The sequence below is a fragment of the Castor canadensis genome, chromosome 11 (genome assembly GCF_047511655.1).
Source record: "Castor canadensis chromosome 11, mCasCan1.hap1v2, whole genome shotgun sequence".
Classification (NCBI taxonomy): domain Eukaryota; kingdom Metazoa; phylum Chordata; class Mammalia; order Rodentia; family Castoridae; genus Castor; species Castor canadensis.
This window is the reverse complement of record NC_133396.1, coordinates 109,022,368-109,035,520: the sequence shown is the minus strand read 5'-3', so window position 1 is coordinate 109,035,520 and position 13,153 is coordinate 109,022,368. Positions and strand designations below refer to the sequence as shown.

Genomic DNA, 13,153 nt, shown 5'->3' with positions numbered 1-13,153 from the left:
GACATTTAATGAGTGAATGATGACAAAAAAACGACATATCTCTAGAAGTCTGAGTAATCTGGAAATGATTTCAGTTGTCTCATCAGTCATGATTTTGTGTACATCCAAGAGGTATCTTTACTGTTTACTAGGCTGTTTCTGCTAATGGCTTCCACTGATTTAATTTACATTACTCCTACACTCCACCCTCCCTTGCACAAATTGACCAACTCTCCAGTGTGTATTTTTAAAAAAGATAATGTTTTATTACTACCAGCAGGAGTGGGCTGTTTGGTGTGGTGGGTGTGCTGGGCTCCAGGTAGGTATGGACTAGGAGGAGAAGGTGACAACTTGGCAGCTGGAAGGGAAAGGGGAAAGTTTGAGGCCACAGGGGCTCACATACACTTCTGGGAACTGAGGAAGGAGTTATGGCAAGCCTGGGCTAAGCCACCAATAAGATTAAGAAATTCTTGGAAATCTAGCTTCCCATCATTGTTGAAGTCCAGCTTCTTCATCATGCGATCAAGGACACCAGGGTCCTTCTGGTTCTGCAAAGATAATAATAAAATCTTCTAAGATGCTTTCAAGTATGTTGTTACACTTTATTCTCACTAGCGCATAAGATAAAGGGTTTATTCCCGTTTTCCACACACAGAAAGAGTCACATTTCATGTACCTCTCTCCATACATGGAAAAAACAAATCACCTTTCCCTGTGTCATGAAGTTTTTACACTTTGCTCTTTAAAACATATCTAACTTCAAAACAAAAAGCTCTTTAATAGTCATGCAGAGGAAGTAAGAAGGAGGCAAGTGTGGGGATTCAGCTACTGTTCCATCATTCCTGGCCATTCTGTCAGCAACTTCTTTCCTACTGTGGGCAGCCTGGGGTTGGGGTGGGGGGCTGGGACAGTACCTTTGTGAAGGCAGCCAGTTCTGTATTCATGAAGATTAGGAACTCTGCCTTGGATAGAGTTGAGTTGTTTCCATCCTTTCCAGCATACTTCTGGAATACAGCAATCAGGGACTCAATGCACTTCTCAGTCTCTGTAGGGTGGGACATTTTTGCCTTTGGAGAAAAAAAAAATGCAGGGCTCAGACAAGAGCAAGATGTCAAGGACTGGATGTTGGAGAACATGCCAGAGAATCTCATCTCATTTTAGGTCAAATAACTGGGTCATTTTTTTCAGGAGGCTGGGGGAGGTGGGGTGAGGGGTGTCTAAGACAACCACAGAAAGTCACATTCTGTGAGTGTCCTCATTTCTCCAACAGGTTTATTCCAAGTGATATAAAGTGAATGTACATATGGAATACTGAAGATATGCTTGAAAGGAATAGACTGCCTAGGGGAAGTGAAGGTTTAATGATATTTTTAGAAGATGTGAGTAAGTATATGAAAAACTATCCACAAATCCATATGCACACCAAGCATTGGCTAGAGATTAACTAGTGCCCTATTTTTCAACAATGTGTATATTATTCATTCATGATGAATAGCATGTTAGTTCTTCTAAAAGTAATACTAAACTTCTGAGATTCATGCATTTTCTTGAAGAAAACTAGAAGCACAGCTGTAGTTGTGTGTGGGGTGGGAGATGAGAATGCCTTAGATGTTCAAAAGTGGATTTCAGCCAGGCATGGCCACTCATGCCTGTGATCCCAGCACTCAGGAGGCGGAGGCAAGAGGATCTCTAGTTCTAAACCAGCCTGGGATACATAGCACGACCCTGTCTGGAAATAAAGTAAAAAAAAAAAAAAAGTGGATTTCGTATTTGCAAGTTAGGAACCATTAATTTTACATGTTCAGAAACTGAGGCATGAGAAGGGTTCCAGCGTGGCAGAGCCACCCCTAGAATCTGGGCCTTCAGGTCCCTTTCTCAACCATGATCTTAGCTCCTTCCACTTCCCACTAATGCCTGCAGGAATGGTGGGTGGAAGTTCTCATTACAGAGCTGAACCACAGCTGTGGTTGCATCAGGAAGAGCAGAGGGCTCAAATGCTGTGCTGCACTCTGCTTTGCTCACAGCAGAATTCCTTAAGGAAATTCTACTGGGCTGAGTTGGCCATCATTCCAGCTCTGGAAGTGAGGAGCTGTTGGCTCCCTCTGGTGGATAAAAGTAGAAACTGCAGGCTTTCTGGGAACCTGCGGGGCCACACCCTTCCTCTGAGGCTTTCTCGCTTGGCTTTAACCATGAGTTATGTTTGGATAGTGACCTTTGCAACCTACCACTTAGCCTTTAATTTCTCCTTAGAATGGACTTCCTGGGTCCTAGAGCTATAAGTTTTCAGGCTCTGTAATTAACATATGCTAAGAATTGGCCTGAGCCCTTAGCTGCTGGTCTTTCCTTCTCTGACCTTTTCCCTCTCTGTGTTCCTAGATACTTCATCAACCTAGTTGAACTGCTGCTGCCCGTTGCCTCTTGGAGCATTTAGAACCCCTGAAACTTCTGAAGGTGGATCCTTTTCCAACAGTCACAATGTTGAAGAATTTTACTTAAGAAAACAAAAATGTTGGTAGAGTAAGGGCTTGGAGGGAAAACACCACAGCCTAGAAACAGGTATGTTTGCAACAACACGCACTTATCAGAACTAAAATCTTACATAATGTGTCAGATGACAGGAAGAAAGTTGGCTGGGAGGGTACATCAGATTGGGAAGAAGATTTAAGGTTGAGGAGTAATCTTTTTCTACAGATGCCATCAGCCACAAGAAGAAAATTAAAACCTCTCTGCCCCAGGAAATTAAAATTTCCTGCCCTAGAAGTAATTCTCCAAAGCAAAAGAAACACATTTATCAAATTACAGAAATTGAATTGTATAATTTACCAAGCTTAAGAGAACTTTGTGGGGTGGCTCCTGAGGAAGCCCAGAGTTGGGAAGGCTTTGTTCGTGGAGCAGCGGTGGAAGGAGAAGAGAACCAGCTCTCCACATCTCATTGTACCCTTGGAATTTTACTTGGTGGGATGATGATAGCAAGAATAAACAGTATGATGAACTGATATTGCGAAAGAATTTTTTAAAATGCATACCAAGCACTTAATATTTGAAAAAGAAGTTAAAAAAAACCTCAACTCTTACAGTTCTCTCTCTGTCTTTTGGCGGTACTGGGGTTTGAATTCAGAGCCTTGTCCTTGTACTTGAGCCATGCCTCCATCCCTTTTTGCTTTAGTTTATATTTCAGCAATGGTCTCCCACTTTTGTCTGAGGTCAGCCTGGGACCCTGATTCTCCTACCTCCACACCCTGAGTAGCTGGAATTACAGATGTGTACCACCATACCCAGCACATCCTACCCCCTTATCCTCCAGGGATTCATGGTTTCATCCGCCTGCCTCAGGACAATCATTCCACTTCATGCTGGTGCTGGGCCTGCCTTTTCAAGGAAGCATGTGACGCTAATTCCCTTTTTGCATGAAGAGAAGAGGAAAAAAGTAGGAGGGAACATACGTGACACACTAAAGCAGGGGTGGACAAGTTTGTGTGTGTGTGTGTGTGCTAAAGGACAGCTGTAAATATTTTAGACCTTTGCTGTCCATATGGTCTCTGTCAATCTGCTGTTGAAACTAGGCAGCAAGAGCAGACAATACATAAACCAATGGGCGTGACCGTGCCTATAAAACTTTATTTATGATCGTTGAAGTTTGATTTTCATGAAATTTTCTCTTTTCACAAAGCATCATTCTTCTTTTGATTGTCTTTCAGTCATTTAAAAATGTAAAAAAATCCGATCTTTGCTGTGATTGGCCCACCCGCCAAAGTGTACTTATCCCCTTCACTGAAGAGAGAGGAGGTAGACCTTGGGGTGGCGTGGAAAAGACAAAAAAGTCAACGTGGGGAATGGAAGGGGTTGAGAAAATAACAGGTGATGGAGAGAGTGCCTAAAAAGATGGTGGTATAAAAGGAAGAGGAAGGACGGAGGGGGCTGGGCTGCGAGTGCGCTCCTCCCACATTTTTGCTTGCGGTTCCGCTGGCTGCAACAGGCTTTGGTTTCAGGCTCTGTGTCTTTTGGCCATTTGCCAGTTGCTTACGGAAACTGATTTCTCCCTGGACTCAGTCGACTAAGTTTGAAATGTTCCCTTTCTGGCCTACAGAAATACTTACTGACGCCCCCCAGAACTTCAAGCCCTGTCTTTAACGTTTCTCCTCCTCTTGGGGCAGGTCAGAGGCGAACCCCGCATTCGCTCCACTCGGGCAGAAGACGCGCGGGGCGCGGCGCGGAGTCCAGGCGGCTCCACCCTGCGGGGAGGCTCGGGCCAGGGGCGCGGCCAGTGGTCAAGGGCGGCCTCGCGCGGTTCCCCTTCCTCATCTCTAACCTTACCTTGATTAAAAAAACCTAAAGCTCCACTTGCCACCCCTAGGCGGTTATTACAGCTGTAATTTTAGGGTTCTTCCTTCCATCCTCTTGTTTAATTGCCTCTCATAAGATTTATTTCTCCTGATCTGATTTTTTGCCACGTCCGCATCTAAATCAAAGATAAAGCCTGGTGCAAAGTATGCTGTTGCTTTCCCCATTCTTTTCAGTAAGAGAGAAAAAAAATGTTTTTGAAGTTAGGCTTACCAAGTTGGAGTCGAGCGAGGCCAGGGAGGCTGCGTCTGCGTCTGCGTCTGCGGCTGGGAGTGGCGCGGACTGTTGTGCGCGCGGCTGCGGGGTCCGTCCTGTCCCCGCGCCCCGCCCGCCCCGCTTGCTCAAGCCTGACTCAGACTGTCCCCTCCCCGCCCCGCCTGCAGGCCTCGGCTTGTCCAACCGCCGCCTCCTTTGCTAAGCACACAGCTTTGCCTTAAAACTCACGTACGCCCATTGTCCTCTCCAGAGACTTAACCGATCTCTCACTCTTTCCTTGTTCCGGGTGACCCTTGAAGATTGTTGACTTTTCAGAATTAAAAGTTTTGCATAGCGATCTTAGGGAAGTCTGTCCACGTTCGTGTATAAGCTCACTACATACATTCAGGTTAGATAAGCAGAAAGGTCCCTTAAAAGCAACAGTGTTAAGACTGAGTGTGGGTCATAATTGTCAAGACGTTCCCTAGGACTTAGGGCTATTTGGCCACACTGAAGATATTTAACAAATGATGATTGTTGCCAAGTGGATCTTCAAAGGGTTGTTGGTAATTATTGCCAAAGTATTATTGGCTCCCTCCCTTCTCTCAAACTTTAAACTGACAGCAGCTCAGAAGACAAAGCAAAGCAAAACAAAAACAACCAAATCCAACTTGATTCGTGCATTTGCCCGCGTGAAGTTTCAGTAGAGTTGGAGGTTGTAGTAAGAATCAGAATCTCGGGGTTCTAATTCTTGGTCTATAACTTCATTGCAATACTTTTGACAAGACTCCCCCCCCCCCCCGGCCCCGCCCCCCCCCACACCTCCCTGAGCTCCCTTTTCCTTATCTGTAGACAGGTTATGTTGCCTTTCCTATTTCACAAAACTTGTTATGAGTGTCACATAAAATGATCACTTTGAGGGGGCTTCAAAAACTGCAGAATAGTTGAGAATGAAAGACAATGGCTGCTGGGCATTGCTTGAATTGCTCCCTGGTACCTACTCTCACAGCTAAGGTTGACCACTCCTTGAGCATGCATAAGGCCAAATCTGCACCTCTACTTTCAGCTACACGACACCCACGATTTCTGAACCCACTTGATAACCCCACCAGTGTTTTAGACTCAATAATTCACAAAATAGTTAAACCTGTTTTTCTCCCAGCTTCTCTGTTTCTGCCAATCGTGTGGCCACTCTTCTGTTTTCTTTACTTGAGAATGTAAGAGCCATGTTTTTGACTCTAAATGTCGTTCTTATCCACACTTCTAATCAAGTGATATCAGTTTTATTTGTACTCTCTCTGGGATCCATACCTCATTATTCTATTCCCACTTCTACTGCTCTAGCTTAGACTTTCATTCCCTTTTTCCTCCAATTTCCTCACTAGACCCTTGCCCTCCAGTCTGTTCTACTGAGTGCTGAAAACACATTTTCCAAATGTACGACTCTGACCAATTGCCTCCTTCCAAACAAAACATGGCTTCCTGATGCCTTTATGTCAAATCCAAACTTCTTAGTCTCTATGTGGCTCTTAATGACTTCTTTAGCTAACTAATTAACTGATGAATTGAAATTTCAATTTATTCATTCATTCAACAAGTATTTTGAGAACCTACTATGTGCCAAGAGTAGTGCTGGGCACAACAGATAAGAAGACAAGTGTGATATAGTGCCTGCTTTTAAGGAGGTCTTTGGGTGGGCTTTAGACCTATGTGGTGGTAGTGGGCATTCCACAAATGGCTGATAGGACTCTTTAGTACCCTAAAGTTATATGTGAAATTTTCTGTAGAAAAGATTCTTTTTTTTTTTTGGTGATATGGGGTTTGACCTCAGGGTCTAGTACTCTACCACTTGAGCCACTCCTCCAGTGAGAGGTTTTTTTTTTTTATCATCATATAATAGTTGTATAGGAAGGATACACTGTGACATTTACATATGTGCCTGCAATATATCTTAATTAGACTCACCCCCTCCATCATGTTCCCTCAGTCCCCCTCTTCCCCTTCCTAGAATAATTTCAACAGGTTTCATTGTTCCATCCACCATATTGGCTCTCCATCACCCTCACTTTTACCCTCCCCCCTTTCACTGGTCCCACTCCTGGACAGAACCTGTTTTACCTTCTTGTCTTTCATTTTTTAAGTGTATATTGATTGTTCAAGGAGGTTTTGCCTTGGTATTTCATACATGTATATATCGTACTTTAATCAGATTACTTACTCTTTTTCCTCTATTGCCCTGTTTCCCTATTATTCAAGAGCTTACAGTGCATTATGCTATACAATCTTCATACATGGATGCATTATATTTCAATATTATTTACTCTATAATAAGAGAATTTTTTTCTGGGAAAGGATCATCGCTTTCATTTGATTCTCAGAAAAATCTATTAAAGAATTATTCAATTTAAGAACATTGAAGAATCATTACTCTACACATCAGTCATGAAATCTTCCACATCATAGTCCTTTTTAAGTGAGGCCACTTGTAGCCTCTGCTGAAGTGTAGCCTTCAGCACTGGTGGCCAAGTTTTGCATGATTTAACCTTGTGCCCATTGGCATAGCTGATTGAATTCAGGTTAGTTCTGGACTCACTGACTGACAATCCATAAGATGTCCAAGTAGCACACGTTTCATGACTTGACATGGGGTCAATTGGTTTCTTGTGTTGGGGAAGATAAAATTAGAAACATATAGAAAATAGGGTATTTAAAAAAGTTGAAGCTGAGTATTTGTATAGAGAGAACCATGATTTGTTTCAGAACAAATTAAAATATAAAGAAGACATATTAGAAGTATATTATACTATATTATATATAATATATATATTATACTATATTTCATATAATATAGGCAGTAAATGGAAATTATGAGATTTGGAAGAAATACATGGCATAGAAGAGGAAATAAGCCAATTGTTAACTGCAAATAAAAGAAGCTCCTTACCTATCAGCTGAGTTATGTAAATGGTGGAGCAATGAGAGCAAAGAGCCCACAGTTCAACTTTATTAGTGTTTTTTTCTCTTCCTGAACTAGACTGTTAATTTTCCTGATTTTCTATGTGATATTTAGTATTTTTTTGGGGGGACGGGTTGTACTGGGGTTTAAACTCAGGGCTTTGCACTTGCAAAGCAGGCGTTCTACCACTTGAGCCATACCTCCAGTACATTTTGCTCTGGTTATTTTGGAGATGGGTGTCTCATGAACTATTTGCTTGGTCTGGCCTTGAACTGTAATCCTCTTGATCTCAGCTTCCCAAGTAGCTAGGATTACAAGGGTGAGCCTGTCTTACAGTAACTCTTTATCCATGAGGTAGCTTGAATGAAACTACAGAAAAGAAAGAAAGTAACTAAGCATGAGTTATTCAGGATCTTGTAGGGGTTTAGTTCTACTCAGTTTGGGCTGTCTTGGCCACTCTCCAGGGTAAAGCTGAAGGAGTTTGTTATTGCATTATCTGTTAAAGGAGGGAGAGTTCAGAAAAGGGGAGGCAAAGGGAGATTTAGCTAAATTGGTAAACAATGAGTCAAATTGAAGGGCTAAGGCAGACAAGATATCAAGGATGAGTGAGACCTAGAAAATTGATCATCAAGAGAAAAATGAAGTATAGATGAATGAAAGGACTGTTCAGGAAATGAATATAGGAATTTCCATAGTTCAGAGTAATTCTTATGTGCAACCTGATCTCTGTGTAGATTGGGTAGATTACTAAGTGGGCAAAAAAAAGTGTGACAAATGTAATGACAGGGTTGTGACCAAGGCACGATGACAATGCCAGGAAGGAAATGAGTGGTTAACTCTGGGGAGTAGAGAAAAGTGTCATGGAGAAAAGTGGTGCTTGAGTTAGGCATTGAAGGATGGCTAAGAAGTCACCAGGTGGATGGGTGCCATGGTAAAATAAGATGAAGTCAAGCATCAATGCACAGTGGTTATGGACACAGAACCTGGCACTAGACTGGAGTCCAAATTCCAGTGACACAACATATTAGCCAGCCAGTTATTTATCTATTCTCTTCTCACCTGTACAATGGAGAGAGTGGTAGTTGTGTCTATAAAGAGCTAAGTCATATAGAATGCTTAGAACTTAGCACAGTGTCTTCAGAGGAAGTTTTTACATAGTGACTTGTGCAAAAGCCAGGAGGGATGAAACAATGCTGTGTGTTCTCAGTACATAGAGGTGGCTCAGTACTGCTGGACTTTAAGGGATGCGATAATGATAAATGTGAGGCAGAACCTGGGACATGTGAGACTGGAAGACAAGGATCAGGTCATTAAGGGCTGTGTCTGGAAATTTGAATTCTAACCTGAAGTTTGCATATCAAGGGGCAAGGAAGGTTTTTAAGCAGGAGAGTGACATGATCCTCTTCGTTTTCAGAAGTGTAGAAAATGTACTAGAGAGAGACTAGAGGCAAAGAACATTGTAGGATATTGTTGCAATAACCAAAGTGAGATGGCCATGAAGATGAGGAGAAGGAATTGTCAAATTGTCAAAAACCATCTAAACTCGACCATGTTTGGATGTGGGGGGATTAAAGAGAAGAAATCATCAAGCTATGACTTCAGCTTGGTAGCCAGGTGGGTGGTGGTACCATCTCCAAGAAAAGAATACGAAGTGAGTAACATTTAGTGGGGGAGAGTTAGGGCAAGGTCATGGTTCAGTATTGATCATACTGAATCTGAGGTAAGAGGGACAATTTGATGCTGAAGGAATTAATTAAGCACATCCTCTATCAATCTCATGTTCTCCTACAGCTCCTTGTATCATAATTCTTACCACACATTGCTATCATTTTTTTTTGTTTAGTTAATTGTCTTCTTAACTGGACTGCAATCTGCTTAAGGGCAGAGATGATGCCCTGATCACTACAGAGTTTTCAACATTCAGTCATTCATTCAGTGGTTCTGTAAGGAGGATCTGCATGTGTACAGAGCTGTCTAAGCACTGGGGCGAGAGTAACTATTAGCAAGGCTGGTGAAGGCTCTGTTCTGATGGTGCACAACCTAGCTCAGCCTAGGTGAATAAACAGCATTTAAAGAGCAACTGGAGGAGATGTTCCAGCATAGTAAGAAAAAAAAAGAGAAATGATCAGGAAGCAGAAGGAGACCTCACTAATGTCACTAATGTTCATAAAATTCTAAGTCGGAGGGAAGGTTAACAAGGTAGACTTCAGAGACCCAGAGAAAAATAAGGATGATATACAGCCATTGGATTTGGCTGTTACATCCTTGGAAACTTTTGACAGAGCAGTTGTAGTGTAGGGTCGAGAGAAAGACAGATGACAGTGGGTTGAGGAAAGAATGGGCAATGAGGAAAGAATGGGACAGGGAGTATGCATTATTCAGTTGATCAGATTGAATACCAAGGAACTAGGCATAGTTATCTATGCCTATAATCTCAGACACTCCATAGGCGAAGGCAGGAGTATTTCAAGTTTGAGGTCAGCCTTGGCAAAGTTAGTGAGACACTGTCTCAAAAATCAAACACAAACAAAAAACATCTAGGGGCACGTTTCAAGTGGTAGACCACTTGCCTAGCATGCCCAAGGCCCTAAAAAAGTAGAATATAAAGAGAGGAGAGATGAAGTGGCATCTGGAGAAGATTTAGGACCAAGGGAGGATTTAAAAATATACAGGACAAACTCAAGTAGGTTTACAGTCTGTGGAGGAGTTATTAGGGTAAGAAGTCAAAAGCATAGTGTTGAAAGGATATTAATAATACAGCCAGGTCACAGAGGCGTTGTGGATAGCGGAAATTACTCCATAGAAGTGGAAAAGCTGAAGAGGAGGGGAGGCTGTAGAATGTATAGGTTTGGAAGTGCTACTGAGAAGTTCTATCCCTCATACCCCTGCTGACAACAGGATCTGTTGTTGTAGGCATAGGCAGTGAGTAGGGAAGGAGGTTCTGTGGTCTTAGAACCAAATAGAAAGAGGAGCTGATTCAGAAAGGCTGAGTAGTGTAAAAACTTAGGCAGGAAGCTATAATTTTGTGATGATTACAATCTGCATGGTTATGTGATTGTGTGGCTTAATGGATTTTTCCAGGTGTGCTTAGAAGTTTAGTCATTGGATCCAAGAGATAGGCTTATGGAATAGATTTAGAGTTGGGGGTGTACTGAAAGGTATAACCAAAGGATAAGGGTGTGAAGGTGTTGAGGGAGTGAGTGAGAAAGGAATTCACTTGAAGGGGCACTGAGTACAGGACATGGAAGGTGAAGTGGGTAGGCTGGAAGTTTCCATCAAACCAAAGAACAAATAGAAAAGAGGGATGGGGAGAGCTGGGGATGTAAGAAGATATTGGGTTAGTCTCATCTTTCAGTGAGACTGGTTCAAATTAAGTGGAGTGGGGGTGAAGGAAGTTAAGAAGCTGTGAGCATCCTACATAGATGCTGAATTGCAGTGGGTTACAGTGTCTGCAGGGTCCTGGTGTTGTGACACTGCACCCAGTACACAGGGTCAAAATGTCACGCCTCATTTTCTTTCATGTGGTTATAATTTAATCAAATGGAACCACTGATTGTCACCTCCCCCCCCCCCCCAAAAAAAATCCTCTGCCCTTTCCCATGCCTGACATTGCCCAAGCTTTCTGTTTTTGGAAAATCTTTCATTTCCCTCTGGTGAAAATTAATGGCTCCTTTAGTGAAGCTCTTCCTTTTGAAGTTTTGCTGATCTCTATCCCCTTTCTTTTGTACTCTCAAAATCCTTTGAAAAAAATTTTTTTTTGGAAGGAGAAGGATTTATAATATTCTGCTATATATTTATAGGATTTACGTTGATGTTTTATCTTTTCAGCCAGCATGCAAGCTTCTTGAGATTATGAATCTGTCTTGCTCATGTTTGTGTTATTCATAGCAACTTGTACGTAGAAAGACCCAATGAATGCTCATGGGATTGAGTGAAATAGTAAGCTTTCAGAGTAGGGACCATGTCTGGTTTAATTCTGCATGATTTGAAATTCAAGACAACGTTAAATAATTTGTCCCAAGAATTATTTAATGCCTTGTATTGGTTTTTTTTTGGGGGGGGGGAAGGAGAGAAATCTCAAGATATTTCTAAAGTTCTTAAATTTATATTAATTCATTTAACTTTGTACCTGAGGACACGAAGATTTAAAAAAGGCATGGTTCTTGTCTTTGAGGATTTCCAAGTCTAATTTGGTTAATAAAACAGGGATGAAATTCTTCCAGAAACTGAGATATCTGTGTCAGGAGGTATTGATCCAGTCTGTAGGGTGAGGCTCTTTCTACATAAGTCATGGATTAGAAGTTCGCCTTTTGAAGATGAGCAGTATAAGGGGAGAATCTGTGAATTTCCCTCACAATCCAAGGCCACATTTTTAGGATTAAGGAATGACCTCGGGTCTCTGAGGTCATTCTGGTGTAAATGGATATGATGAACAAGGAATTCAAAGGGTTGAGCTTGAGTTCCAATTAGTTGTTCTCTAATTCTGAACTTCAGCTTTCTCATGTCTAAAAATGGGGATAATAATTAAGAAGATAATAAGTATAAAAGGCCTGTCTTAATGGTGTGGTGTTATGCAAATGTTAATTATTGCTCACTGTATTGCTGTATGGATGAAATTAAAGTGTGCTTTCTAAACTGTCCTTTGCAGATATGGAGTATCATTATTGCTACCCCTCCGAGCTCTTTCTTCCTCTTAGTTTCTACAGCCTCTGCCCTAATTGCTGGCACTCATCAACTCAACTCTTCAATTGTTCTGTTGTTGCAGGGGGTCATCTTCAAAGCAGCCGCAGAATCCTGGTGCATGCTGGTGGGATTTAACTGTGTTTTCCTCCACTGTCTCTGCACACGTCACACTTCTACATTTTTCTTCATATTCTTTTATACCTCCCTCAAGCTGATGGTCAGAAACTACTAGAATTTTCTGATAATTGATTTTAGGCTTTCAACTGTTGTCAAAATTGAGAAAAAAAAAGAGAGAAAATTGAGACATTTTCTCGTTCATAATGACCCACAGGAAATTATCACATGTTAAATTTCTACTAGGAGGTCATGCTATGTCAGATACATGTCTAATCCATTGTGAATTGAATGAGTCATCAAAATATTCTCAGGGAATCGGTATTGCTTTTTTTTGTGTGTCTGTCTAAATTCTCCATCTTGAAATTCAAAGTCCTTTGTGGCCTAATCCCACCTTTTTTTTTGTTGTTATTTTTCATTCACTCTGAACTCTAGTCAAGTGGAACTGTTCCCTGTTGTCTGAAGGCAGGGTTGGTGCTCCAGCTGGTTTTCAGGTGAGACCTGGTTCTCATTGGTTTCTAGCTACACTATTTGTTAAAATATTGAAAATTTTCTATATCAATTGCAAGATGTCTCTTGTTTGAGCCCCTGAGTGCCATCTACGTGAAGTCTCATCCACCCCAGTCACTCTCCTGACCCACTTGATTCTCATAGTCAAGTAAGACTAATGGATGGCTTCACAGAGGGTCTCTAGGACTTGCTCCAGCCCTATAGCTTGGCCACTGTTATGATGATCAGTGCTGGGTCCCATTTTTTAATATTTTTCTAGTTTTTAGGAGTCCCATAATTTCCTACTTACTGATTTTTTTTTTTGACAGTGTTGGGGTTTGAACTCAGGATTTTGTACTCTTGAGTCAGGCACTCTACCACTGGAGCCCTTAGCCC

At 41.8% G+C, this 13,153-nt stretch overlaps 1 protein-coding gene across 1 annotated transcript; it reads right to left on the bottom strand.

The window, feature by feature from the left end:
- Positions 1 to 221: 221 nt before the first annotated feature.
- S100a11 (S100 calcium binding protein A11) lies at positions 222 to 4,690 on the bottom strand. Its single transcript, XM_020186942.2, has 3 exons — positions 4,534 to 4,690; positions 894 to 1,046; positions 222 to 527 (listed from the first exon to the last, which is right to left on the bottom strand). The coding sequence occupies exons 2-3, from the start codon at positions 1,038 to 1,040 to the stop codon at positions 375 to 377; spliced, it is 300 nt and encodes a 99-aa protein (XP_020042531.1). The 5' UTR covers positions 1,041 to 1,046; positions 4,534 to 4,690; the 3' UTR covers positions 222 to 374.
- Between the last annotated feature and the right edge of the window lie 8,463 nt (positions 4,691 to 13,153).